The 25,240-nt window shown below is 42.5% G+C and overlaps 1 protein-coding gene across 1 annotated transcript in view; it reads left to right on the top strand.

Annotated features, from left to right (window-relative positions):
* Positions 1–2,354: 2,354 nt before the first annotated feature.
* The window catches only part of BAZ2B (bromodomain adjacent to zinc finger domain, 2B), a gene marked incomplete at its 3' end in the record, with an annotated part of 37,190 nt that continues 14,304 nt past the window's right edge, over positions 2,355–25,240 (top strand). Inside the window, exons 1-16 of the mRNA XM_010187451.1 lie at positions 2,355–2,508; positions 5,618–5,779; positions 6,700–6,893; positions 9,728–9,931; positions 10,551–10,949; positions 12,995–13,604; positions 14,887–15,183; positions 17,273–17,333; positions 17,876–17,984; positions 21,274–21,484; positions 22,282–22,374; positions 22,477–22,538; positions 23,297–23,362; positions 24,081–24,146; positions 24,787–24,831; positions 25,082–25,108. Coding sequence (XP_010185753.1) covers positions 2,355–2,508; positions 5,618–5,779; positions 6,700–6,893; positions 9,728–9,931; positions 10,551–10,949; positions 12,995–13,604; positions 14,887–15,183; positions 17,273–17,333; positions 17,876–17,984; positions 21,274–21,484; positions 22,282–22,374; positions 22,477–22,538; positions 23,297–23,362; positions 24,081–24,146; positions 24,787–24,831; positions 25,082–25,108 — 2,760 coding nt within the window. The remainder of the gene's footprint in view (positions 2,509–5,617; positions 5,780–6,699; positions 6,894–9,727; positions 9,932–10,550; positions 10,950–12,994; positions 13,605–14,886; positions 15,184–17,272; positions 17,334–17,875; positions 17,985–21,273; positions 21,485–22,281; positions 22,375–22,476; positions 22,539–23,296; positions 23,363–24,080; positions 24,147–24,786; positions 24,832–25,081; positions 25,109–25,240) is intronic.

Raw genomic sequence — 25,240 nt, 5'->3', positions numbered from 1 at the left:
AAGCAGCTGAATTAAAGCTTGGAAATGCAACCCACCCCAAAAACACCCCAGCCCCTGCAAACTGAAACCAAAGGAGTGGGAGAGGGGGGAAGGAGGTGGCCTTAGGAGGGCAGTTCATTACTCTGCTTGTGCTGAATTACCGCTTCACACAGATGGCTTATGAGTGTAGCTGCATTTACCTTTCTGTATTAAAAAGTACTGATTTAGCAAGGATATCTTCCCATTTATGACACAGATGCAGATTGCTTATAGGTGGTTCTTGACTGTGCTTATTTATAAAATACATTAGACAGTAAAGACTTACTTTAGTGCTGTATTATTACACTTAACATGACAGCAGTTTTTTTTCAGAAATTGGATAATTGTGGATGTTTTTGACAGGAGAGATAAGTGAAATGCAAAGTTTCAGTCCTGAGTTTTGAATGCGGTGCATTAAAGCTTAGGAATGCCCTCCCTTCTACAGGTGGTTACTGTAATAACACCACGATGCTGTGTTTCTGGTTTCCTTACACCATCCATCCATATGGTAAATTCACTGTGGCCACACTTAAACAGTAAATACCAAAATACAACAAGACCCTAAGTGTTTGTACAAAACCTGCCTGCTGGCCTCAGCTGAGTTCAGTCATTCATAGTGTCTAACAAAGTACTTTGTTGTATTCATTTACGTCTATTTATTGGTCTCTATATACTAAAGATGTTCATTTTTTGTAGCATGAAGCAAAGCATGTGCAAGGACTCGCAAAACAATGTATCTCTGCCAGTGCTTCAGCCTTAGATCTGTAGATACAGTCTTTAATCTTAATCCCTTATGAATGGGATTTCTATTAATTATTATCCTTAGGAATAATTGTTAAAAATAACGGGCATAATCTAACATTTAAAGTATACAGTATGTACAGCATTTTTCAGTGGTCTACTCTCACTAAGTAGCAGTTTAGCTGAATTGTATTCACAGATGACTGAAAATCAATGAGGTATTCTTTAACTGTGGATAGAAAATGATTAATTGGAGAAAAGCCTGTATTTAGGAGTTCTGAATTAAAAATGCAAAATGTTTAATAATATTTTGCATTGCTAGATTCTCTGAAGGAAAGAAATAGTTTCTGTGATTTCTACTATTGTTCTGAAGACAAAGTTCATAGCCCTCATGTTCTGTGCAGAGGTAGGTACTGTTTTGTACCATGTCAGTGCAAGTAGTTGATTTTTTCTGTATTTGCAGAAGGAATTTAATTTTCTTCTGTATGGGTGAAGCGGGTGTTTGCAGCGATAGGTGTGAGACCCTGTTAGATGTTAACTGTGCTCGGTGTTGTGGTTTTTGTGACAATAAAGGGACTCTGGAAAGTTTTCTTCCCTGCCATGTTCATTCTCTGCTCCCGAGTCACCATCCGCTGCAGTTCTGGTGGACTGACTCAGATAAGAGTCTTTTGATTCTGCCACTGCTATCTTAGATATCATTTACTTGGCTGCATTTTTCAAGTATTTGAGAAACCACTTCTCATAAAGTAGTATTTTTAATAATAATTTTACTGTGTGTTGTTCTTTAAATACACATGCTTACTTATTGAAATAAGCCTGGTAACTTTAGATTTAAGCAATTTGTGGCACAAATAAAAATGCCTTATTTTATATGAAGAGCTCACCAGGAAAAAAAAGTCAACAATTGCAGGACTTCCGGTATTTGTCCTGTCTCATCGTAATTGCTGGGTGTCTCGCTAAGCTAAGAGACTGGATGCAGACTTTTCTACATGCATTGCAGGTTCGTTACAGCCAGGTCTGCCAGGGAGCAGCAGGAGCAGGGCTGTGCTGCGAGGTAGGAGGCGGCAGCCAGGGGTGACACAGGCGCAGCCCCGTGGGGTCTGAAGGCTGTGTGGGGCACAGGGCCCAGCAGAGCCGAGGGGCCTGTCAGGCCCAGGCCCATCCCGTGGCCCGGTCTGGAGTTGCAGGAGGTGGGAGCTGGTGCAGGCCTGGAGAGAGGCCGTGACGCTGGGCACGGGACCTGGCCAGGAGGCGTGGGCACAGAGCAGGCTGCAGAGCTATGGGCCTGCTCAGGTGAGGGCCGAAGGTGCCACTCGGAGCTGCAGGGGAGCTTTGGGGTGGTCCGGGTGAGGCTGTTGGCATCCCAGGCTAAACTTGAGTGGCTCTCAGCAGCAGTGCCCATCCCCTCCCTGCTGTGTTGTGCTGCATTCCCCTGATGGCTGAGTGCAGCTCACCTGAGGCACATCTCGCATCAAGGTCTGGAGGAACCTCTCAAGAGCCAAGTGCAGCTCCTGAGACATGGTCAGCTCCCGTAGTCCCCTTGTGATTTCATTTCCTGCCATAGAAAACAGACATTTGTCTTTCCTCTTGCAGATATGGAGTCTGGAGAGCGGTTAACGTCATCGTCGGTCTCCTCTACTGCAGCTGCTTCCACTCCAGTGTCTTCTACGCCGTCTGTAGCATCAGCAGTATCGAAAGGTGGCCTTTCCACGGGAGCTGCGTCGCTGAGCTCCACAGTCAACACATGTGGTAAAAATGGCTCAATTATTTATTGCAATGTGGTGGTAGTGTTTGTCAACACTTTAATATTGCAAGTCAAATATAATAAGGTTGCACAGATGCATCGAAGAAATGAGTTGGGGTTTTTTTCTTGCTAAGCAACATTTCTGTCACTTGAATACTTTTTACATGGTACTTGTTAATTGAAGGAATGAAATTAATTTGAAATTGCCCATTTTAAACATGAAGGAAATTTTCAGTTTGCAAAGCTCCCTTGGAAGCAAGGATCAAATTAAGGATCGATCTAGCAAACTCTGCCGATTTCAGCTTAAAATGTAATGATCAACTTCTTGAATACACGTCATGTTCTCTGCATTCAAGCTGAATCCCTACTGTGTATTTGTATCTGGAGGAATAGTCTCTTCTAATGGAACCTGAGATTTAAAAGATGAACTTGTAATGTTGTAGTCTTAGGTAGTCTTGACTACAGTGAAGTATCTTGGCTTGAATCAGAAACTTACATGGAAAATTTCTCCATGCGAGAATCTCATTTTTGTGAGTGGAACTCGTATTTTAGCTGAATGATGGATATGTCATCAGCAGAACAAGAAATGGTAACTCACTCTTCCCTGCTGTTTCCTTCTTCCCTTTGGAGAACAGATCACATGCATTCTCTTTGTTAGCCCGAATACTACTGGTTCTTGTGAGATACACCGCAAATAGCAAGTTTTTCAGCTCAACTTCATGGCAATTCACTGCTTTCAGACCAGACTTGGTTGTCAGTGTTGTGAGCAGGTGTGAGTTCTCCAAACTGAAAACCTCCTGCCCTGGTGCTGCAGAACCAGGAGCTGCGTGGTGCCCTGCCATGGCCTGCATTTGTGTGCAGCTTCCCTGGGAAGAAAAATAAAAACCGGAATGGCTGCGTACCTGGAATTAGATCTCGACCACTCATTTTAGTTACTCTAGAATCAGCCAGAGAAGTTCTTAAATAAAAAAGATCCAGAACAAATAACAAGGTGTTCTATTTTTCAGTACTCCAAAAGCTTTTGTGTCCATGTTCGTTAGCCCATGCCGTTTGAAATGGTTCTTTTGGTGGTTCCCAGAACGTAGTACGAGTTCATTTGCTCGTGGCTCTAGATTTGCAGGCCCAAACCGAGCATCTGTGTGACTCATTTACCTCTCCTTGCCACCTTTGCTTTGTAGATATTACAGCATGTGATTTTTCTCTCCTGTAACGTTGTATGTGTATATAGGATATATTTGGTCTATCAGATACAGTAAGACTAAAACAGATTATAAATCTAATAAATATACTAAACTGATAGTTCCTTTCTTCATTAGAAAAACTGAGTAGTCCTTTCCTTAAGTAGTTTTAAAAATGTTATTCTTACCTTTCATTAAAAAAAGTTTCATTTCTGTCTGACAGCTAATGTCAAAGACTGACAGTGATTCCCAGTACTCACAGGTTTTTTCCTTCTAGTTTTCTTAGGGGTCAGCTCCATTGCCTGGTTGTACCTGATCTTTGAGAATGCGCTGTTTTTCTCGAGGTCACTGTATTCGCCGGACCATGCAGTGTAGTTCACTCCCAGCACCGTCCATCAGCTCATTTATGAGTCTGTGTCTCCATCTGGCACCGTGCGCTGTGGCCACTGCTGCATCCACCCTGCAAGGGCACCCGCGGGCCTGAGAGACCCCCTGAGGTGCTCGTGTGTCAGCCAGAGGGGCTGTGGCTGGAAGGGCAGTTTCACTGGGTCAAAGCTCCCAAATTTATGAGTTATTTTGTAGTCGAGATAGCCTGTTCATAAATTGAAGTGTTATTTACTTACATGATACTAAAAAAAAATAATCACAATGTCTGTCAGTCTCAATCTGATAATTAAATTATATTCACATTTAAAACCACATTTCTCTAGCATCTAATAAAATAATTGCTTAAGAATGAACAATTATTCTTACTAAGAGAAGGCAAAGGCATCTTAATCTATGCATTAGATTAAAGAGGTTTTCTTAATTCCAGTTCATCTATTTATTTCTCTGCAGCGATCAATAATCTATTAAGTAGTCTCCTATATAAACTGGGTTGCGTACCATGCTTGGTGAGTTAGGACCTAGGAGTCTCTATGCTTTGGCAGGGAGATTGCACTTCAAATAAACTATTTTGGCAGGTTCCCAGGTCAAACAGACAAAGCACCTGTGTGAAACCATTGTGGAATATATCGCGTACTGTTAGTTTAATTGGTTAATACAGCACTGGTTCCTGGATAATTAAAGCATTCCAATCAATTACTTGCTTTCTTCTTATTCACCAATTGCTGAAAATAAGAAGGCCCATTGGAAAAGAAAAGTGACTGGAAAGAGGTTTAAATCCTCATGAGAATGTTCGCAACCTTAGAAGAACATAAATCAACAGCCTTTTCTCACATGAGTAAATGATACCATAATTCAGTGTTTTGTCTTTATGAGGGGCAATTAAACCAGCATGTGAAACTGTTCAAAGCTGAACAGTTGAGTCTTATTGCTTTGATATTATCAGACCTGAAGAGTTCTTTAATTTTCAAAATAAGGAAGTTCATTAACTTTTTGTAAAATGAAAAGAAAATAGTGTTTTTTAAAAATACCTTTTTTTCCAAACCAGAAGCTGCTTCTATCAAAGCAAAACTCTTGTCTTTTTGGAGTCCACTAATTCTCCACTATTTATGTGTGCATTCATGGGAAGCTGCTTCAGACGTGTTTTGTGGTGCAGGCCTTGGAGTGTCCCAAGCTGGAGGTTGTAGAGGTGGCGTAAAGTTGTTGTGCCTTTGTGTAGTTCTGATGTAGGTAAAAGTGGTGTTCAGGAGCGACCTGTTTGTAAGGGTAGAAGTTTCATTTTGGGGTGGTCACTGTCACATAGCTTCCTACCAAGTATTTATTTTCAGAATGTTTTTAAATAAAGCTGCCTTGGAAGATTTACCAGAATGGCTTGAATGACTTAAGGCTGGAATTGTTGCAGGAAATTAATGTCACTTAAGGAGTTCCAAGTGTTGTGTTTTCTTCTTGGTCCCAGATTTAGTAAAACTGCTCTAGATAATTTGCAGCAACAGAATATTTCAATGCATTACTGTAACAGCTGAGGTTTATTTCTGATTCCCTTGCGGAGCAGAATGGTGGCGAGCAGCGGACGCGCACTCTCGTCCTGGGGCAGCTTTTTTCCCACCGCTCTTGGGAATTCCGCCTCTGTTTGCACCTCCTGCACAGAACCATGATTCTGCTCCATTTCACTCGAGAGCTGCAGCGAAGAACAGCCGGAGCAGCACAGAGAAAGGTAACGGCTGAAGCTGTGGAGGGAACAACCGTATTGAGCGTTGGCACACGCAGAAAGATGGGGAATTTGGGCTTCTACCTCTCATCGTCCTTCCCATTCCTGAGCAGTCATGAGCATTGGTTCTGTTAGCCAGGCAGGAGATGTGCAGCTGTGGGCTTTCAGTACTGAGCTGCTGCTCCTACTGATGTTTCCCTGCTCTTTTCCTAAGTTTGTCTGCAACTGAGTAGCAGGGAAAACTTTTCTTGTAAAGTCTGTGGTCTGATTTAGGAGGCCTTGTACTTCTCAGTGAGTACTGTTCCTCTGCACCATCAGGTGGATCCATCACTGCAGATCCCTCAGGCTGTTCTCTGTGGTGCTGTGATGTGCAGCAAATTTAGGATCTGATGTGTGTTTCAGCGTGGTAATAGTCCTGGGATGGCAGAGTAGCAAGTTTGTGTGGTTAGGGATATTTTCTTAGAAAACAACAGTCTTCTTGACAGATCAGCAAGCTTGAATGTGGATGTTACTTCACATAGCACGCCCACAACTTCTGATTGGTACTTAACAATTGTAAACAAATTATTCTCTGAGGTGTTTACTGCAATGTATATTTTTGTGTCTTCTTTCTTCAAGATCTTATTTTTCTGCCCCTCACCAAACTTAAGGATAGTTTGGGCTTAAAAATTGAGAATTTCAGATATTTTTTTCCCTTTCTTACAGCGTTAAATGTGTACTTTAAACCATGAGTACTCTGCATGTTTTAATTAAAACAACTCCATGAGCAAACCAAAGTGGCTCTTGCATGGCACATTTTTAGTGTATGTTTGGAGTAACCTGTGAGCAGTTGAGTATCGTGTTCATGGTAGCTAGGTTGGTGTGACTGAACATCTCAAAGAAAGCATCTGCTGCTTCAGATTTCACTGTGTAAATCTTGTCCTCAGGTATAAATGGATCCGTGAATGGGAACAGTACCACTGCGGTGTCTGGTGTCAGCACATCTGTCCTATCCACTAGCGCTGCAACATCTGCAGGACAAGCGAAAGCTGTAACCTCAGGAGCAGGAGGCCGCAAATATAACCAGGAGCAAAGCAAAGTTCAGCTTTTGGACACCAGAGCTGACAAAATCAAAGATAAGGTAAATATACAGAAAAACCCCTTAAAACTCAGACAAAAAATTGTTGTGGTAAGTGTTGTGATTGTGCACACAGCAGCATTTTTAAGTGGTCTCTCCCAGTACAAAATGTTTTGTGTTTTTCTTATTGCTTATTAAAGCAAGATCTGTACCCCTGTCTCTGGGTTGGGTTTTTTTGTGTTGGAGGTTTTTGTGTTTGGTTTTTATTTAGTTTTTTTTGACATGCCTCTGAACCAAAATCTGCCAGTAGCACTAATTCCACTAGATAACAGCCTTAGTGTTGATGAGTGGAAGGAAACACCATCAGCTAAGTAAGCCCATTGACACACTCTTCTCTTTCCACCTACATACATCTAAGGAGCTGTTGTTATGAGTATGTATTTCATCAGCATCATGAATAAATGGAGTATTTCTGATTTTAGTATTATTGCAGTGTTTTGTGTGTTTCCCTTTCCACGTCCAGAGATAGAGAGCCGTGAAGGGGAAAAACTAGAACAGAATCCTGGAGATGTGATTGCAGGAGGCATTGCTACTTTTACTGCTTCAGATCATGGTCTTGTCCTTTGTTTTATGGTCTTAACCTTCATGAAGAAATATTCTCTATCTGTGCCCAATATTAGACAGGAAGATACTTAAATATGATGTGAAGGACACCAGCAATGAAACACGTAAGAGTTCAGACTGGCACAGTTACTTAGATCTGTTGCTTTTTTTGAAGTGTCTGCATACGTTCTAATGGTTGTCCCTCATGTGAAGTATCAACTTCATCTTTCTGAATTGAGCAGTGAAACAGTAAATCCAAATTAATGCATTTAAATTCTTAAGATTTCCCAACAGTGAGGCAGCGCATGTGGCTATGCAGAAGGTGTGTCGATAGGAAGTACTTCTGTGTTCCTCACAGGAGTCGATAAAGACAACCTGATTTTACAGAAGGTGCAGCTACCAGCCAGTTGACACATGGAGGAGACTTGATGCACCTACAGCTCCCATGCTTCAAAACTGGTTCACAAAGTAAATTGAATCCTCTTGTGGTTTGACTCTCGTGCGCAGCTCAACCCTGTGCAGCCACTCACTCGGTCTCCCCAGAGGGATGGGAAAGAGATCTGAAGGGAAAAAGTGTGTAAAAGGTAAAAGTCTTGAGATGAAGACAGTTTAATAGGTAAAGTCGCACACACAGTCAAAGCCAAACAGGGAATTCATTCACTGCTTCCTGCTGGGGCAGGTGTTCAGTGTCCCCAGGAAAGCTGGACTCCGTCACGTGCAGTGGTGGCTTGAGAAGACGAATGCTCCAGGTCTGAATGTGTCCCCTTCCTCCTCAGCCTTCACTGCTGAGCACGATGCCATGTGGTTTGGGGTGGCTCTGGTCACCTGGGGTCACCTGTCCCAGCTGACCCCCTCCCAGCTCCCTGTGCACCCCCAGCTGCTTGCTGGCGGGGCAGGGTGAGGAGCAGGAGTGGCCTTGAGGTCACTAAAACATCCCGGTGTTATCAGCACTCTTGTGTCACTGTCCAGAACACGGCACTGTAGGAGCTGCTGTGGAAAAATTAACTCTGTCCCATCCGAAACCACTGACAAGTTTCTCTCACTAATTTAAGTGAATTTCTTCTTCACAAGACAAGGATTGTTGAGATAAAATTGCTCTTCCTTTTTAGTCTCTTGTTTTATAATACATCTATCGTTAAAAACTAGATTTGAAAAAGTAAACTTTCAGGAAAAGTTTTCATAAGAAAGCATACATTTTAAAAGCACTGCTTCTCTGATACTCCTGCCTGCATTGTTACCTAGAATTACTGCAACTTTTTTGCCCTCCAGTCACCTATTTCTGCTGTCTACCTCTTCCTTTTGACTGATTTTAACCTTACAGTTCTCTCCGTGACTCCATGGGTCCTGCTTAGATGCTGCATAAAACTTTGCTGCTCCTGCCTGTTACCTGCAATACAGTAGAAAATATAGTAGAAACCATGTTTCTCTACCTTCCAAATTTATTCTGCGAGCTCTCTCTAATGATTAAATATGTGTTAAAGCAGGAAGTAAGTTACTATCACATCTCTCTCATAGCCACCCTCATAGCACTCAAGGCCACAGGTACCTCCTCTGGATGTGTTTTAAAATGCTCTCACTCGGTTTAGCTCCTCAGAAAGCTTCACTGTGCTCATCCCTTGCACTCTAAAATCCTCGTCTTGCAGTGTCAGCATTTTGGAGCTCCTGTGTTTTTTACACAGGTGTGTGCCGCTGCTTTTACTTTTCCATTCTGGTCTGCAAATGTGTTCTTTCCAAAAATTTAAACTTAATGCAATTTTGAAAGTATTTCAGCAGATTTTGGTCCATTTTTCAGAAGCAAATCCCAGCAGCAATTTGATGAGCGTATTCTTTTCAGTCCCCAAAACCTTACATTGCTGAACAGCGCACAGTGTGAAGTTGCAGGTTGAGTAATGCAGTTAAATGAACGTGTCACTGGAACACTGATCTAATCTCATATGTATTGCTCTGTCTGTGCTAGTTTGCAATGGAGCTTTTAGTTTTAAATTTGTGGATGCAGTCCATCTGTGGAGGTTGCTGGACCTGGCTTCCAGGCTGGTTTTCTAGGCCTCAGTTTGATGAATTGTTTGAAATGTGGTGGTCAGAAGGATGCTTCAGCGCAGCGTTGTGACCAGGGATTTCAGCTTTCGTCAGTTCTTTCTCTGCAGTCTTCTGCAGCACAGAGAGTTGTGTTCAAGGACTGCAGAGCACTTAACTTCAGACTCTTACTGTTATTTGTTTTAACGATTATGCTTAATGATGAGATGATATAAAAGACTAGAGCTGAGCCACTAATAGAGCATTCGTCTTCCGGGTAGAAGCCCAGAAAAAAAGCGGTGGAAAGCTCCAGTAACAGCGACAGTGACTCGGGCTCCTCCTCAGACACCTCGAGTGAAGGCATAAGCAGCAGCGACTCGGATGATCTGGAGGAGGACGAGGATGAGGAGGACCAGAGCGCTGAAGAGAGCGAAGATGAGGAATCTGATTCTGAAAACGAAGCACATCCCAAAAACAAGAACAAGGTAGGACACCTGGCTCTGCTGCTCGCAGCCTGGTCACTGGAACCGTTAGTGAGAAATGGACCTGCTCGTGTTTGTACCACTCAGCAGTTACTTAACTACACATTAATGCATGCTAAGAATACTCTTCGGGTTTGCTTCGGGGTTTTCTTGGGGACTTGATGTGCATGCATGTGTGTGTTTTGTTGTTACTTAAAGGCTAGGAGCTGATCAGTTGATAGACTATTTTTCCTGTTATAAAGTGGGAAATATAAAGAAATTAAGCGCTGTGTGCTAGCAGTGTGCTGGAAGTATGTTCTGCTTTTTGCAGTTGCTTTTTTTCCTATTAGACTGGTTATTTTTCCTGGTGGCCAATAGAAGAACAAGATTGGAATCTTGGGTATCAAAATATATTTAAGAACCCCATGGTGTAGTGGTCCTCCGCTGTTGTCTTCACATGCTGCAACGATCAGTGGAAAGGAAAACCCTAAACAATGAATATATGGCAAGATTGATATTAAAATTTTTGTTGTTCATCCTCTGCCAAGAGTAGCATAAACGTTTCATGAGGACTGATGATGATTTTTTTTTTAAGGCTCTTTAGCTGATCTTTTATGAACAGTCAGAAATACATATTTTGCAGGTGCTAATGCATGGTGGCGTAGCAGATCTAAATGCTGATGGGCAGAAACCGCATGAGAAGCCCCAGGAAGCAAGAACACACCAGCAGATACCTCTCGTGTCTGACTCCCAGCCTCTCCCGTCATTCCAGTCCCAGCAGAAGCAGCCTCAGGGTTTGTCACAGCAGCTTCCGTTTCTTTTCCAAAGCTCTCAGGCAAAGGAGGAGGCTGTGAACAAACACACCAGTGTGATACAGTCCACGGGACTGGTTCCCAATGTGAAACCTTTGTCCTTGGTACATCAAGCCAAAAAGGAAACCTATTTAAAACTCGTAGTTCCTTCCCCTGATCTACTCAAAGCAGGGAATAAAAATACCTCTGAAGAATCTCTCTCTCTGACCAGCGATGTAAGATCGAAACGGGTGAGTGAAGAAACACTTGTTTTCTATTGATTGTAACCTGTGTTGCCTGCCTAACAAGATGCAAGACGCTGTCAAGATGTTTTAAATACAGTGTTTTAAAATTATACGTATGTTTATTTTCATATCATGGCTTTTTGACGTGCTTTTAGAGTGGATTTCTGAATGATGTAAATGAATGAGTTGTGTGGGTAGTGTTTATTCTGAACTGTGGTGGTTGGGGTTTTTTGTCGCTGTTTGTTTTGTTTTCTTAAAGCAGTAAATATTATGCTTTAATTTTAGAGGTGATTCACTGTACAAGTGCCCTGAACTATTCCATAACTGTCTCAGAGGAAAGTCACCTATGTGGTGGTGCATGTGCGTGTACATGTAGCCCGGTGTGTGCAATCACATACATGAGTCACCAGTGCCTGTCTGGAGCTGTGTGCTCGCCCTGTGGGGCAGCTGCAGAGCGAGAGCAGTGGGTGCAGAGAACCAAGGGATTTTGTCATACATCTCTTATGGAGAATGAACAGCTGAAATCAGTATCAGAATAAGAAAAGCACGCATGGGGCAGTTGGGTGGCCTGGCTCTTCTTCCTGTGCTGCTCCTCGTTTCAGTCGGAGCAGTGATTTAATGCTTCCCATCTCTAGTATGTTACGATGGCTTCACTTTCTCTCAAGTTGGACAGATTAAATCAAAGTAATTAAAGTTACCTGTTTCAATGATGATTCTTAACAGAGTAGCTGAAAGAAAAGCTTTTTTTTAGAAAAATGTTTTATTTAATCTTGGGGTTTGTTTTTTCTTTAAAGACAGAAGGATGATCATGCACTGCTAGCCATTAAAACTCAGTGTGGCCACTGCAGTGAACCTGGGCTTCCTTTCACTGGTCAGACCTCTACAATATAAATGTGTACCTGTGTCTGCCTTAGCAGTTCTGGAGCTTACCAAATTCTGTGTAGATTCTCAGTTTGTTTATTTGGTTAATAGTGCTTATGCTGACTAGTGATGAGTTTTCATAATTTCTGTTTAGATTTGCATGGGGATTAGAAGAAAATAAAAATCTAGTGTTTTAGAAATGTTGAGGCTTGGGAGATATAGATAGATGGATAGAAACAAAGAAGTACATTTACCGAAGCAGGTTTCATTATTACAAACAAAGCTTGTTTTAAACTAAGTGGTACTGGTAAGAGTGACTTCAACCCGGCTTCACAGCCAAGTCCAGTCACCAGTGAGGACTGAAAAATAGAGAGTTAAAACAGCTATATTTCTGAAAACATATGTCTTTGCCAATGGAAGAGGCTGCTGCTGTCACGTTTGGGTGATGAGTCTTTGGCTGATGAGACGTCACCTGCTTCGTGGTCTGGTTTCTTTCAGATTTTCACTGGAAACAGGAGCTGTGTGAATGTTTATTTTACAGGTTTTCATAATTTCATATTCAGTTTTAAATGTTAGTACTTCAGAAATGTATTGTATTTGTTTTAATATTTAAAAATAGGTTTTAAATATGCTTCTTAGAGTTTAAATATCACAATACTTCTGAGTAATACCTTTTTCCCATGGTTTTTGATGAAATTTTTCTATGCCAACAGCCTTCTCTTGTTTTCTGCTGGTACTGCAGCCGTTAGTGTGTTGTGTTTACCTTGGGCCTTAAAATGACCAAACTACTAAAGCTGGTTTTACATTCAGTAATGAGATTTTATATGCTGAAATGAGTGAAAAACGGGTTTTTTCCTTTGGCAGTACATAAGAGTAGTCTCTTAAAAAATTCTGTATTCAGGATGCTTTATATCTCTGTGAAAATCACTGTCTAGAGCAATGTAGCAAGTGAAAAAGCTTCCCTACATAATTTATATCAGCTTCATCCTGAGTTCAGTTTGTCTTTTCCTATTAGATTTACAGTGAAGATCTTGAGAGGTTCTTACATCGCTTGTGGTTACTTCTCTCTGCTGCTGTAGCTGGCACCTACTTTGGACCTGCTAGAAATAGCGTAGCAGATGTTTGAGGTTTCATAGGGTTTACTGCCTAAATAAATCCACAGTGAGTTCCTCTGCCGTGTTTTTCCCTAGGAACAATACAAGCAGACATTCCCAGCAGCACAGCTCAAGAAGCAGGAGTCAAACAGGAGCCTGAAGAAGGTCATTGCAGCTTTGTCGAGCCCCAAGCCCACACCAGGTTCACCAGCTCATCAGAAACTCACGTCCTTGGAAAACAACCATTCCAACCCATTCCTGACAAACGCACTTTTAGGTAACCACCAACCCAATGGAGTTATCCAGAGCGTCATCCAGGAGGCTCCTCTTGCACTTACGACAAAACCGAAATCCCAGACCAAGGTCAATGAGAGTGCAGCCGTTTCCAGCAGTGCCCCCTTCTCTTTGCCAGTGAACTTGAGCACGTGCGGGAAAAAGCCAGCTGGTACCCGGACACCGGTGATGGCCTCTACCTCTCCTGTGATCCCTGGCTCAGGAAAGGATAAACCAGTCAGCAATAATGCAGTAAATGCAGTAAAAACCCAGCACCGCCTTCATTCTGCAAAGCTGGTGGTGGAGCAGTTCCGAGGGGTAGACTCAGATGCCCCCAGTAGTAAGGACTCTGACGACTCGAATGATGATGATGATGACGATGAAGATGAGGATGAGGATGATGAAGATGATGATTCTGATGATAGTCAATCAGGTGGTTTAACCTTTTTCATAGAAAAAGCAGAAACTTTACTTTTTAAAGTATTGAAAACATGCATTTCCCACTATATTTTAAAACTGAGTTAGGAAATGTTGGGGCAGCATGGTCCACACAGTCTCCTGCAGTTATTCGGTAAAGTAGCACGTGTCTCCCAGTCCCCCATTGTGTCACACCCAAAATCCTGTTCTGAGTGTCCCAATACCTGTTCATATGGCAGGGATGCTGTCAGCTGTCCTGTGTGTTGTACCCAAAATCCTGTTTTGGGTGTCCCAATACCTGTTCGTGTGGCAGGGGTGTGCTGTCAGCTGTCGTGTGCCGTGGCTCTGCAGTCCCCTGCCATCCAGCCCTACTGCCCAGCGCAGCCCAGGTCCTGCTCACTGCAGGGTGCTGGGGAGGATGGCGGGAGCAGGCTGTTGGTGATCGGTTGTTGTGGCAGGCAGGGCCCACCAGAACACACGTTCCCAGCCAGAGAAGGATGAGGCAAAGGCCTTCAGTTGACACGAGTGGCAAGAGCAGCATGTGTCCTGGCTGCATTCAGGAGCGGGGTCATAAGCAGCCAAGATAAAAGTACCAGGACACTTGTAAGGACTGCAGTGTTCATGGAGAGCATTCAGACTGCTTTAAAGACACTTAAGCAATTCAGAAAGGCAAGGCCCGTTGTAAAGAGATGACTGTATTCCCGGTCACTCCTTTCTCCCCTGTGTGGCCATGTCCCCTGGGTTCAGCTCCACCTTCACCTTTCTCCTTCCCCTCCCATCCACGCACCCCCTGCACTGTTCCTGGTTTCCCCTCAGAGCCGTAGCCTGTGCCAGTCCCTTCCCCTGTCTGTCCCTTGGCTCTTCCTTGCCCAGGTGGCCACACTTGCCATTCTGGCACCTCTCAGCCTGTGCCCAGCTCCACCGTGTACTTTCCTTCACTGCCTGGTTCACAGGGACTGTCTTTGCTGTGGCTTATCCTGGGGTAAACCGTCTCCTAAAATACTGTGGCTCCTGTCTCTCATTTCCTTGTGGAAAAACAAAGAATTCCATGTGAAAAAGCAGTGCGTTATCACACAGAATTACTTTATGCTGTCATATTTGTACTAATTTTTAAGTTTAGGTAGTTAATTATAACCTTCTGTTTATACTCCAGAGATGTTACTAAAAAAAAGACATTTAAGTGAGAAAAGCTGCCTGTTCAATGAAACAAAAGACTTTGCAAGTGCTAGAATTAAATGTGTTTGCCATTATTTATCAAATCATAATGTGCCCTTGCCACATTTCTTTTTTTTAAACAGAGTCTGACAGCAATTCGGAGTCAGATACAGAAGGGTCTGAGGATGAAGAGGATGAGGATGATAAAGATCAAGATGAATCAGATACAGACACTGAGGGAGAAAAAACCCTACTGAAACTGAATAAAACCTCATCCTCTGTGAAGAGCTCGTCCATGGGGCTCGCAGCTCACTCCACCCCACTTAACCTCCAAGTAGCAAAGACCCCGAGCTCTGCGCCAGCTGCCTTATGTCCCGAGTCCCAGCCTGCGGTGTTCCTTGGGACAGCACCGTCTGCTCTTACACCAAACACACACTGTGGTATCTGACCGTCTTTATTATAGTACCATGTAACGTCTGAGTGTCTGAGACCAGTTACAGGAGTAGTTTAGACTCTGGTGTCAAGTAAGCAGTGTTTGACAGTGAGAACAGCCCTTCACTGGCACAGCCTCCCCAGGGCTGTCGAGAGCCCTGTGGCGGGGGTTTTGGGATGTTGGACCAGGTGATTTTTGAGGTCCCTCCCGGCATGGGCTGTTCTTTGATCTGCTCATGGCTGTTTGCATTGAAATTGGTCAGCAGAGCTGCAGGGTCTCAAGACCTGAATGTTACACTTGGTTATTTTAGCTTACGTATTTATTTGAGAGACAGTAAGATGAAATAGCCGGTGTTGATATTTATGGCTTTAAAGCTTTTCATTATTTAGTCTTTGTTAATTACGATTTTATTCTAAACTATTTCTTTCTAATTTCTAGGCAATATAGTTTACATTCTGAATCTTCTATTTCTGCCCCTTCACAACACATTTAAGAACTGTATTTAGTTAAAATAGTACTTTATTCATTATTCTTTCAAAATTAGTAGTAGGATTTATGGTTTACATACAATGAATAATGTTTAAAAGGTTCATAAAAAGTATCTTTAGCATTTCCTGGGTGTTATATAGTGTTTATAGTCCTTCATTTGGTGACTGATTTGTAAGCTGCAGTGATTATTACTGCTACAGAAAAGGATGCATTTTAAAAAGTCACACTTCTCAACTTGCATGGTAACCCTTAAGTGAAATTGCATACTTACTACTTTGAATTAGAAACTTGATAATTAATTAACATGCAAGTCAGTAGATTTTAAACAAGGACCTCTAAGAATTAATTGTTTTTCGTATTTGGGTTCAGTGGAATAGGAATTTCACTCCATGTCACCAAGGATAGTCACTTTGAAGCAGTGTAATGTGATCTACTTCATATTTTTCCCAGAAACAAGCCTATTAATTGCAGTTTGTAAAAGATTTCCCATGCTTTAGGAGTAATCCAGACTGCTAAAATACAAAGTTAATTTTTTCCTTAGGAATCTGTGTTGATTTACGATACTTTGGAAAGGCTGGAGCAGACTCTTTCTGTTTCTGGAGGTGGGAGGTAGAATGGATGAATGTTGTGTCCTCGTTTAGGTGTGGTACTTTCTCCTGGTGAGAGTCTCTGTGGTGCAGTGACAGTATTTCTGTGTGCGTTCTGCCTGAAGCTGGTCAGTCACTGCGCAGGACTCGTTCCTCCGCGCCCCGGCACGGGCAGTGCCCGGTGCTGTCTGTGGAGCACCTCCAGCAGTGGCTCCTCGCTGTACCCTGTCCCCTCGCTCCCGACAGGCGCTGCTGCCTGCGAGGCCTTCAGGGCCCCAGGGGTTCAGGCTGCTGGTGATGCTCTGGGGTCCGTGTCCACAGGAAGAGGAGTCTGCTCTTCACACGAGGTCCAAAGCACCTCTGTGAGAAGTGCATCTGCCAAAGTTTGCTGGTGCACACAGTTCACATCCAGCAGCTCCCATCAGCCTGTGGTGCTCCCTAAAACCCCGTGTTTGACGCTTGTCTCTGCTGCCGTTGATTCGGTCTCAACCCGCGCCAAACGCAACGTCTGTGTGAACAGCTGGAATAACCCTGAAAGTGTTCTGCGTGTGGCAGCTGACTGCACTCTGCACGCTGCGCTCTTGGAAGGCGTAGCCTGTTACAGTGTGTGGATTTTCAAAGTAAAGGATGTTTTCATTTTCATCTTCTGTGTTGGGAAAAAATGTAAATATGGTCTGGTATAGAAAAAATATAAAAATGGTCTGGAATAGATAAACAGGTGTGCAGAGAATTATTTGAACGATATCTGAGCACACCAAGCAAGGCAAACAGTTCATTATGGCAGAATTAGGTTTTCTTCTGTTTACAATTTTAGAAGTAGAGGTTAAAGGAAACTTAACGGAAAATGCATTTCAAAAGGAGAACAGTTACACTGGTTTTCTTGGTACATGAGGTTTGTAATGGCTAGAATGTAAAAATTTATGTTTTGGTTTGGGCACACAATGATAAAAATCCGTTTTAGGAACGTGGTGTTTTCATTTTATAAATTCTCTGAGGTATTAATCGGAAATTCTATTTTAGGTATTTCAAAAAGACGAAGGGTAACAGATGAGCGGGAGCTGCGAGTTCCTCTAGAATACGGGTAGGCGATGCATACACTTGGTATTCCTTAAAGGGAGATAACACCTTCAAATGTCAGTTTGTACAGAAATGGCAGGTTAAAAACTCTGAGGCTGAATAGTAAGGAGAGGGCTTGAACGATTTGTGTTTCCAGCTGACGGTGAATGAATCCGTTACAAGTGTTGTATTTTATGTGGTATCTCTTTTAAATCAGATTTGCTGATTTGCAAACTTGACCTGTCTCTTACCAGTTTTGCTGCTGGGAATTAATCCTGTTGGTTAGATCTGAGCCAGTACAGGCTCCAAATAACTCCCAGAAATGTAGTTGTAAGCTGTTTAAAATCCAGTAATAGATAAGTAGCTTGATATAAGTAAATCCATATGCAGTCAGAGTTTGGACAGTCACTTCATAACGATTCCTGGGTTCATCTGTTTGATTTATGATACTCTTGTTACATTTTAGATGTGTGCCTTTTTCCTTTTATGTAAAAATCTTACATTGACATTAGTTCCTTGTTGTTTAAAAAGCGTGTTTCTGTATGCACCTGTTTGATGTTGCTGTAGGTGGCAAAGAGAAACCCGTATACGAAACTTCGGCGGTCGTCTCCAAGGAGAAGTAGCGTATTTTGCGCCCTGTGGGAAGAAGCTGCGGCAGTATCCTGAGGTGGTGAAGGTACGTGCCTTTCTTAGCTTCTGCTTTCTAATGCTAGTGAGCATGCTTGCAATTAAAAATGCCATTTTTTTTCCCTCCAATAAAGATACTTCAAAATGTCCTGTGTCGTGAGGCGTAATGTATCTATCTCAGTCTATTACTGATTTGACCTCCTATAAATGCATACCCTTTTGACCGAATATGCAGAACGTTACACTCACAAAGTTAGCTGTACGTCAAAGCTGGGTTGTAATTATTTACAAGCTGAAGTGGAAAAATATGTGATTTTTTCAGTATCTCAGCAGAAATGGAATAATGGATATCTCAAGGGACAATTTCAGCTTCAGTGCAAAAATAGGAGTGGGTGACTTCTATGAAGCCAGAGATGGACCGCAGGTATCCGCTTTTTAAAAAGTAAAGTCTTTAATCCGAGGAACATTAACTTAAATTTAGGTGAAGTAATTTTTGCTACAGTCTGAAGCATTGTCTGTTTTTAGGTAATTATTTCTAAGAAATGTGCTTATTTCTCAATAGTAGTTGTATTGCGATGCCGAGACCTTGGTCCGGGGCGGTGCTGACAGCCGCTTCTCTGGGTGGTTTGGCTGTGCCCTGTGCTCAGCTCTGAGCTGGGTTTGTGCAGTGCAGCAGCTCTGAGCTGCACGTGTGATCTTAGTCAGGCTGCAGATACTTGTGACTAAATCTGTTTCTTCCTTAATATCGATAGTAATGTATGTGTATGTGTTCAATCACGCTCTTTTCATGTGTTCATGTGCATAATGTATATAAGTTACACCAGGTATGCTTTACAGTGGTAGAGCTGTTCGACGTCCTGAATATGTTACTGCGGGGAACGTGGACAGACGTCCTGCTCGCAGCAATGGTGATTACAGGCTGTGATTAAGCCTTACGTCCTTGTGATACCGTGTAGAAATATGTAACGTTTACACAGTGCAAGTTTGAAAGCAATAAAGCTGAGCTCGTAGCAAGGAGCTGCTTCTGGGGGGTGCTTCCTGACTGCTGGCTTATGGAGAAACCATCGCTGATCCTGCTGCATGGCTGCCTTCCCAAAACAGCAGCCACGAGTCCGTGTGGCTGTGAACTCACTGTGCACCTGAATGGCCTGATTAAGTAATTCCTTATGCTGTGAACATCACGCAATGCCAGCGTATCTGCTCTGTGTTTGCCCTGCTGCCTTTCCTGTGTCTGTTGCCCATATTACTTCTTTAGTCTTTCCCCTCCTCCGGTTACCTCTTTCTTCTCCTTCAGTTCATGAGGCCATTTGCAGATGTTGCTTTTCTTTGGTACTACAAACCTTCAAAATGAAGGCATCGCGAAGGGCAGGTTTCTGGCAGTGTGAATATTAAATTGCTGTGCATCTCCCTGTAGTTTCCACTTGTATCATTCGTGGTAGGTTCATGGGGACTTGGTTAGACAAATGAAAAGGTTTCTTCTGGGAAAAAAAAAAGGGTGTAAAATTTTAAAGTTTATAATGTAAACAGTTGAGCTGCGCTGCGGCAGAAATACGCCCTGGTAGAACAGTCCATGGTACCGGTGCTGCAGGATCTGAGGGACTTCCTGAACCCTGGCTGCTCCTCTGTTCTGAGTTCTGCTTTGCCTCCCCAGCTCCTCTGGCACCTGCAGCTTTGGGATGAGAGTTCCTGGATGGGGTTGGTGTAGGTGGTGAGCGCAGTGTTGAATCCAGCGCACACTGCTCAGCAGACTGAGCTGCCATAGGTTGTCAGTCATGTACTGAAGAGTGGAGTGAAGAGTATGCCTGGTAGTACCCAGAAAGATAGAACATTAATGGATTTCTCTTTCAGTGGTGAAGGTAATTATCCGAGTTAACAAGTCCGTAGTGATGCTGTGCTGTGCGCAGGGCCATGGCTGTGGTTCTGGACAGCTCGGGCATGTCTGTGAGCTGAGATGTGCTCCTGGGGTGCTCCTAACAGAGCAATTCAGACCTAAACACGGTGCTTTTGCAGACATCGAGAGCTTCCTTGGAACCAGAATGTTACACAGCAAAATGCCCTTGCTTTTGTTGAATCTTATATTGAAGATTTGTAATACGAAGAATGAGCAGAAAGAATTAAACGATCAGTTGTCAGAATAAGCAAATGAAGATGTATTTTATGGTACAGCAAATGATTTCAATATTTATGTACATCTACATGTGAAAACTTTGGTGATGCAGATGTATTTTTTCTGAAGATATTTTTAATCAATGTGTTTTACAAGTTACCAACTTTCGTTCTTGCTTTAGCAGACATTCTCTAAATCTTTACAGACCTTTTTAAGGCAAATTATGGAGTAGTCCTGGAGGATGCTTAGCTTACATTTTTCCCCTGCATTTTTAAAAATCCTAGGAAAATGGTAAAAGATGTTACAATGTTGAGACGCTCATGTTCAGTAAGACAGCGTTGGGTAGATGAGCTCCTGTTCTGCTGAGCAAACGCGAGAAGTTCTAGTTCTGTCAGCTAAAGTAAAGCAATTTCTGTCTGAGGACTAACGTGGATATTTGTATTAAAGTATTTCAGTATTTGTTTGTGAGATTCCACATAAAACCAGTAGTAGCAGTGAAGAACAGGTTGAACGTATTGCTGCGTACCTTGTTTAGTTAGAGAGTCCAGTTACCAAAACTTCTAGTTCAGATGGATGGGATCTCAACAGTTAGAACTTCTGATTGCTTCAGAACTTAATTTTCTTCTAGTGGATGAAGGAGCTAAACTGTACTGAATAAAACTTGACCACTTAAACGAGTCTTTGTTTTTACAACTGTGCTACAACACCCAGAAAGGAACACTTGACATTGTGCTGCCGCATTGGCATGTTCTGCGTGTCAGGATTTCGGCAGGGGGACGCTCGGGGGAAGCTGACCCGCAGCTTCACATTGACCAGTGCGTTGTGTGAAACCAGAGTGATTATTTCTGAGGTCACATCAGGAGGAATCTGTTTTGCCTCTTGGAAAGGACTGAGCAATAACTGATTTGGTCAGAAATAATTAAAAATAACACAGTAGTGGCATCCCTGCTGTATTAGAATGTCACTGCATAGTCTTCAAAATCCTGTATAGTCGTGCACATGACAGAAGTTTGTAGTAGTAAATTTTCAGTATATAGCTTCTGTGCATCATTAAAATATTGTACTACCCAAACAGTGCAGCACAGCTCTTGCGTATTTTATATTTAAATAACTTACCGGGATGAAAAAGCCCAGACATCTCTTGCTGTTCATGTTCCTAAGCGTCTTGGATGGATTTTTCCTGTTTAGAACCCGTGTTTGTGACGCCTGTCTGTGACTGTGTCCATTAAAGGGTGTGCAGTGGTGTCTCCTGAAGGAAGAGGAGGTCGTTCCCCGCATCAGGGCCATGGAGGGGCGCAGAGGACGGCCGCCAAATCCAGACAGGCCGCACTCCCGCGAGGAGGCGAGGGCGCGGCGGCGCAAAGGGCGCCCCCCCAACGTCGGCAGCACCGAATTTCTGGACAACACCGATGCAAAGCTCTTGCGGAAGCTGCAGGCTCAAGGTAAGGCGTTACTGGTTTACGAGCAGATGGTATCGGTATTCGGTGTTTTTTTCTGAGGAGGAGTGATGGGTTTCACTAGGATATGGGTATGCTACATTTTAGCTTGGAGATTTGTCACGTGCTTTCATCGAAGGCTTTTTCAAGATACAGGATTCAAAGGAAGAAGTGTGTGTGTAAATGCATGTCTAGGAGCTTTCTCTATAGATTATTTCGATCTATAAAATTTAAAAAGCATATGTCCAATAGCGTTGTAACCCCTGATTTATTTTTTAAATTGTCAAAAATTAACAGATCTTTGTTTACCCCTGAGCTCAAACAAAAGTGGGCATAGAAATTTAATTGAGCGTCACTGAGGTTAGCATTTATGTGAGGCTCTTGGCTGTTCCAGGAAATTACCTTTCCTTTGGAATCCCTGACAGTGACGAGATGTGGATGCTGTGAGGATCCTGCGGTACCGGTGTTGAGAGCAGAGCTCTCACGGCACCCAGTACTGCTGCACGTCCAAAGCACGAGGGCTGGTTTTAAATAAACATCAGGTTCATGACTTTGAACCTCAGTTCTTCACTCCATAACCGTGTTGTATTTTCAGCATGCATCTAATCCAAAATGAGGAGCTCTTACAGCCCAGGGGTCAGGACGTTTCTCTCAAATTAAGATTTAGCTGTTCCTTTACATGCAGGCGTGTTTGCATGGCTGCCTTGTGCTTTGCATAGTGCCCTGGTAACAGTACGTGTGCCAATATCTTTACTGTTGGTCAGTACTGCTTTTATGAACTTAATATTTTACCTTTGTAACAGAAATAGCCAGGCAAGCAGCACAAATAAAGCTACTGAGAAAACTGCAGAAGCAGGAACAAGCTCGAGCCGCCAAAGAGGCGAAAAAGCAGCAAGGTAAGTGTTGTTACTTGTCGAAGTATGTTTCATTTTGAGAAGTCTGAATGAAAAGGTACCTATTCTGCTGAAACTCATTTCTTGTTTGCTTTTCTTTGTTAGCCATTATGGCAGCTGAAGAAAAGCGAAAGCAAAAGGAGCAGATAAAGATAATGAAGCAGCAGGTAAACTCGATGTGATTGCTAAATAAGCTCTTTAAATCATGGTTTGAATTACTCACTGTAGCTCAAGCTGCTTTTTTGAGATGGCAAAACCTCAAATACATGTGCTAAGAAATTTTTAATACGAGTTATTAATATTTAACAGATAAAACCCTTGCAGCACAGGAAATATGAACTAATCCCAAAGTTTGCGATGATTGCATTTCTAAATCAATATAATAAGACTTTATTCAGATTTTAGGAACTAATTCCTGGAAAAGAGTAAGTCAGAGTATGGTTACACTGCATCCATCTGTGGAGTGCTTTGCGTGGCTGTTTTCTTGCTAGCACGATGAAACACACTGAAATGCATTGCACTGCCTGTGGCAGCCGTGTCGGTTACTTTTTGTTATTTCACTCTTTGGTGTGTATAAAACTGTCCCTAAATTACAAATCAGGGCATCCAAGCTCATCATCAATTACCTGAATGCTTTAAAAGTCTGGAGAAACCGAGGTGTGCTGGGTTGTGGATCTGTGAGCCCGGTTGTCACGGGCACTTTGACATGGGCACCCACACATGACTGGGTGTTGGCTCCTTTGGGGATATGTGGACATCTCTTAATGCTCAGGAAAATTCATGGGAACGTTGACTACACTGGGTGTGAAACTGCACTCAAAAAGTGTACATGTGTAAACTTTAACATTTTTCAGAATATAAAAGTGAATTTACTTTCTCAGTATTGTTTTTTTTTTTCAAAGAAGTAACTTTCTCCCCCTTGTAGGAAAAAATTAAGCGAATCCAGCAAATCAGAATGGAGAAAGAACTTCGAGCTCAGCAAATTTTAGAGGTAAAAATGATGGCTCAAATGCGATTTCTGTGTTGCCATTTTAAAGAAGGTTTTATCTCAGTAATAACACATACAGTTAGGAATGTAAGTAAATAAACAGCTCTGATAACCTGGACCATCAAAGGCCAGTTCAAAAATGTGTCTTCAAATATTTTTCTTGAAAAAATTATATTAACTGTGATCCAAATCTTGCAAATGTTCATTTGAGTTCCTGACTTTCTACACAAAAAGCCTTGTATTTGCTCAGGTTAACAGCCTGATATTCCTTTGGTAGAAAGCAAGTCTGCAGTAATCAGAGGATGTTCAAGCAGTCCTGTGCTCTGCTCTATGTGAAGTGCAGTGGGTTTAAAACACAGTTCAAACATATCCCTGAATTTACCAGTGTACCGGCAAAGATAAATTGCTGGTTTTCAAGTCCCCATTCATGGAAAAGTCATTTATAATCTTATTGCCATTTATATTTTATTGTTTCTGTGTATACTTTCTTAGTTACAATAGCCAGGTGAAGCAATTTTGAATGGGGCTTAAAATTCTGGCTTAGTTTTTAAAAAGTAAATGAATTGTGATTTGACTGATTATGAAAGCTGCATCGGGGAAGCAATCTGTTGCAATACACATGATCCCCGATGATGTTTTGAACTTTTAAAGGCACGTAGCTTTATTTCTAGTCAGGTTTTTCCAGGTTGTGATGATGCTGTTGTATTGTTTGGATGCGTAGGCAAAAAAGAAGAAGAAGGAAGAAGCAGCAAATGCCAAATTACTGGAGGCTGAAAAGCGAATAAAGGTGAGTGCAGAGGAGCTCCAAACCCAAGAACTGTGTTATCGCATGTGCTGTATGTTGATGTATAAAAGCAGTAAATTTGGGAGAATACTCAGATAATTAAACTGTAAATAGAGATGGCATATAAATAACGTGTATACACCTTTATAGAGATACATGAAGCACACACAGGAGTTTGTGTATATGTTACATACACACATGTACATATGTGCACTTATGAGTACACAGAACCACAGTTATTTTTTGTGTGCCATTACCATGAATTTTGTTTACGTGATGCTTGGTTTGCATAACCTGAAAATGCTCATGCAGTAACGTTATTCGCTATATTGTTTTAAGCACACTGTATCAAAAAGCTTTGTTTCTTCTCAACTAGCATAGCCTATACATAGGCTGTGTGCACACAACCATGGAACTCTTACAAACCTGAGAACACGCGGTTTTCAGATGTGCTGTGGTGTTCTTGGGTGTTTTGACTTGGGTCTCGCTGTCCCGTGTGCTGTGCACAGCTCCTGTGTCAGGTTATGGGGGAAAGGAAGAGTTTAACGCAGGTGTGCTCTGTGCTCTGGTGTGGCAGAAATGTGCCACTTGGGAAGCAAGTATTGGTAGACATTTAAAATAGGTTTCTGTTCCTGTGTTTCAGGAGAAAGAGATGCGAAGGCAGCAGGCTGTTCTGCTGAAGCACCAGGTTGGTGTGCGCTCAGGCGACCCCACAGACCAAATGCCAGTTGTGAACTGTGGCTTGAGCTGTAAGGGAGGGGGCGGAAATCTTCAAAATGTGCCCTTTTTAAATTCCTGGGTTTGATTCCTGCACAGATTTTCTTTCACCTTATGATTTGTTGCTTTGCTTCGGTATTGGGGTCTTTTGGGGGATTATGAAGTGGTTTTATGACTTTGTGATTTCTGTTTCATAATGTTGTGCCAACTCTTTCTACCAGGAGTTGGAGAGGCATAGACTAGATATGGTATGGGTATGTTTATTTTTGTACATCTAACACCGCATTGTGATTTGGTTGTGATATGGTTGTCATAGCAATGCATAAAATGTAGCACTGGCTGCTGTCATATTACATACTGCTGCATGGCTTTACAGCACA

Source organism: Mesitornis unicolor, unplaced genomic scaffold (genome assembly GCF_000695765.1).
Source record: "Mesitornis unicolor isolate BGI_N332 unplaced genomic scaffold, ASM69576v1 scaffold23926, whole genome shotgun sequence".
Taxonomy (NCBI): Eukaryota; Metazoa; Chordata; class Aves; order Mesitornithiformes; family Mesitornithidae; genus Mesitornis; species Mesitornis unicolor.
This window is presented reverse-complemented; position numbering and strand designations above follow the sequence as displayed.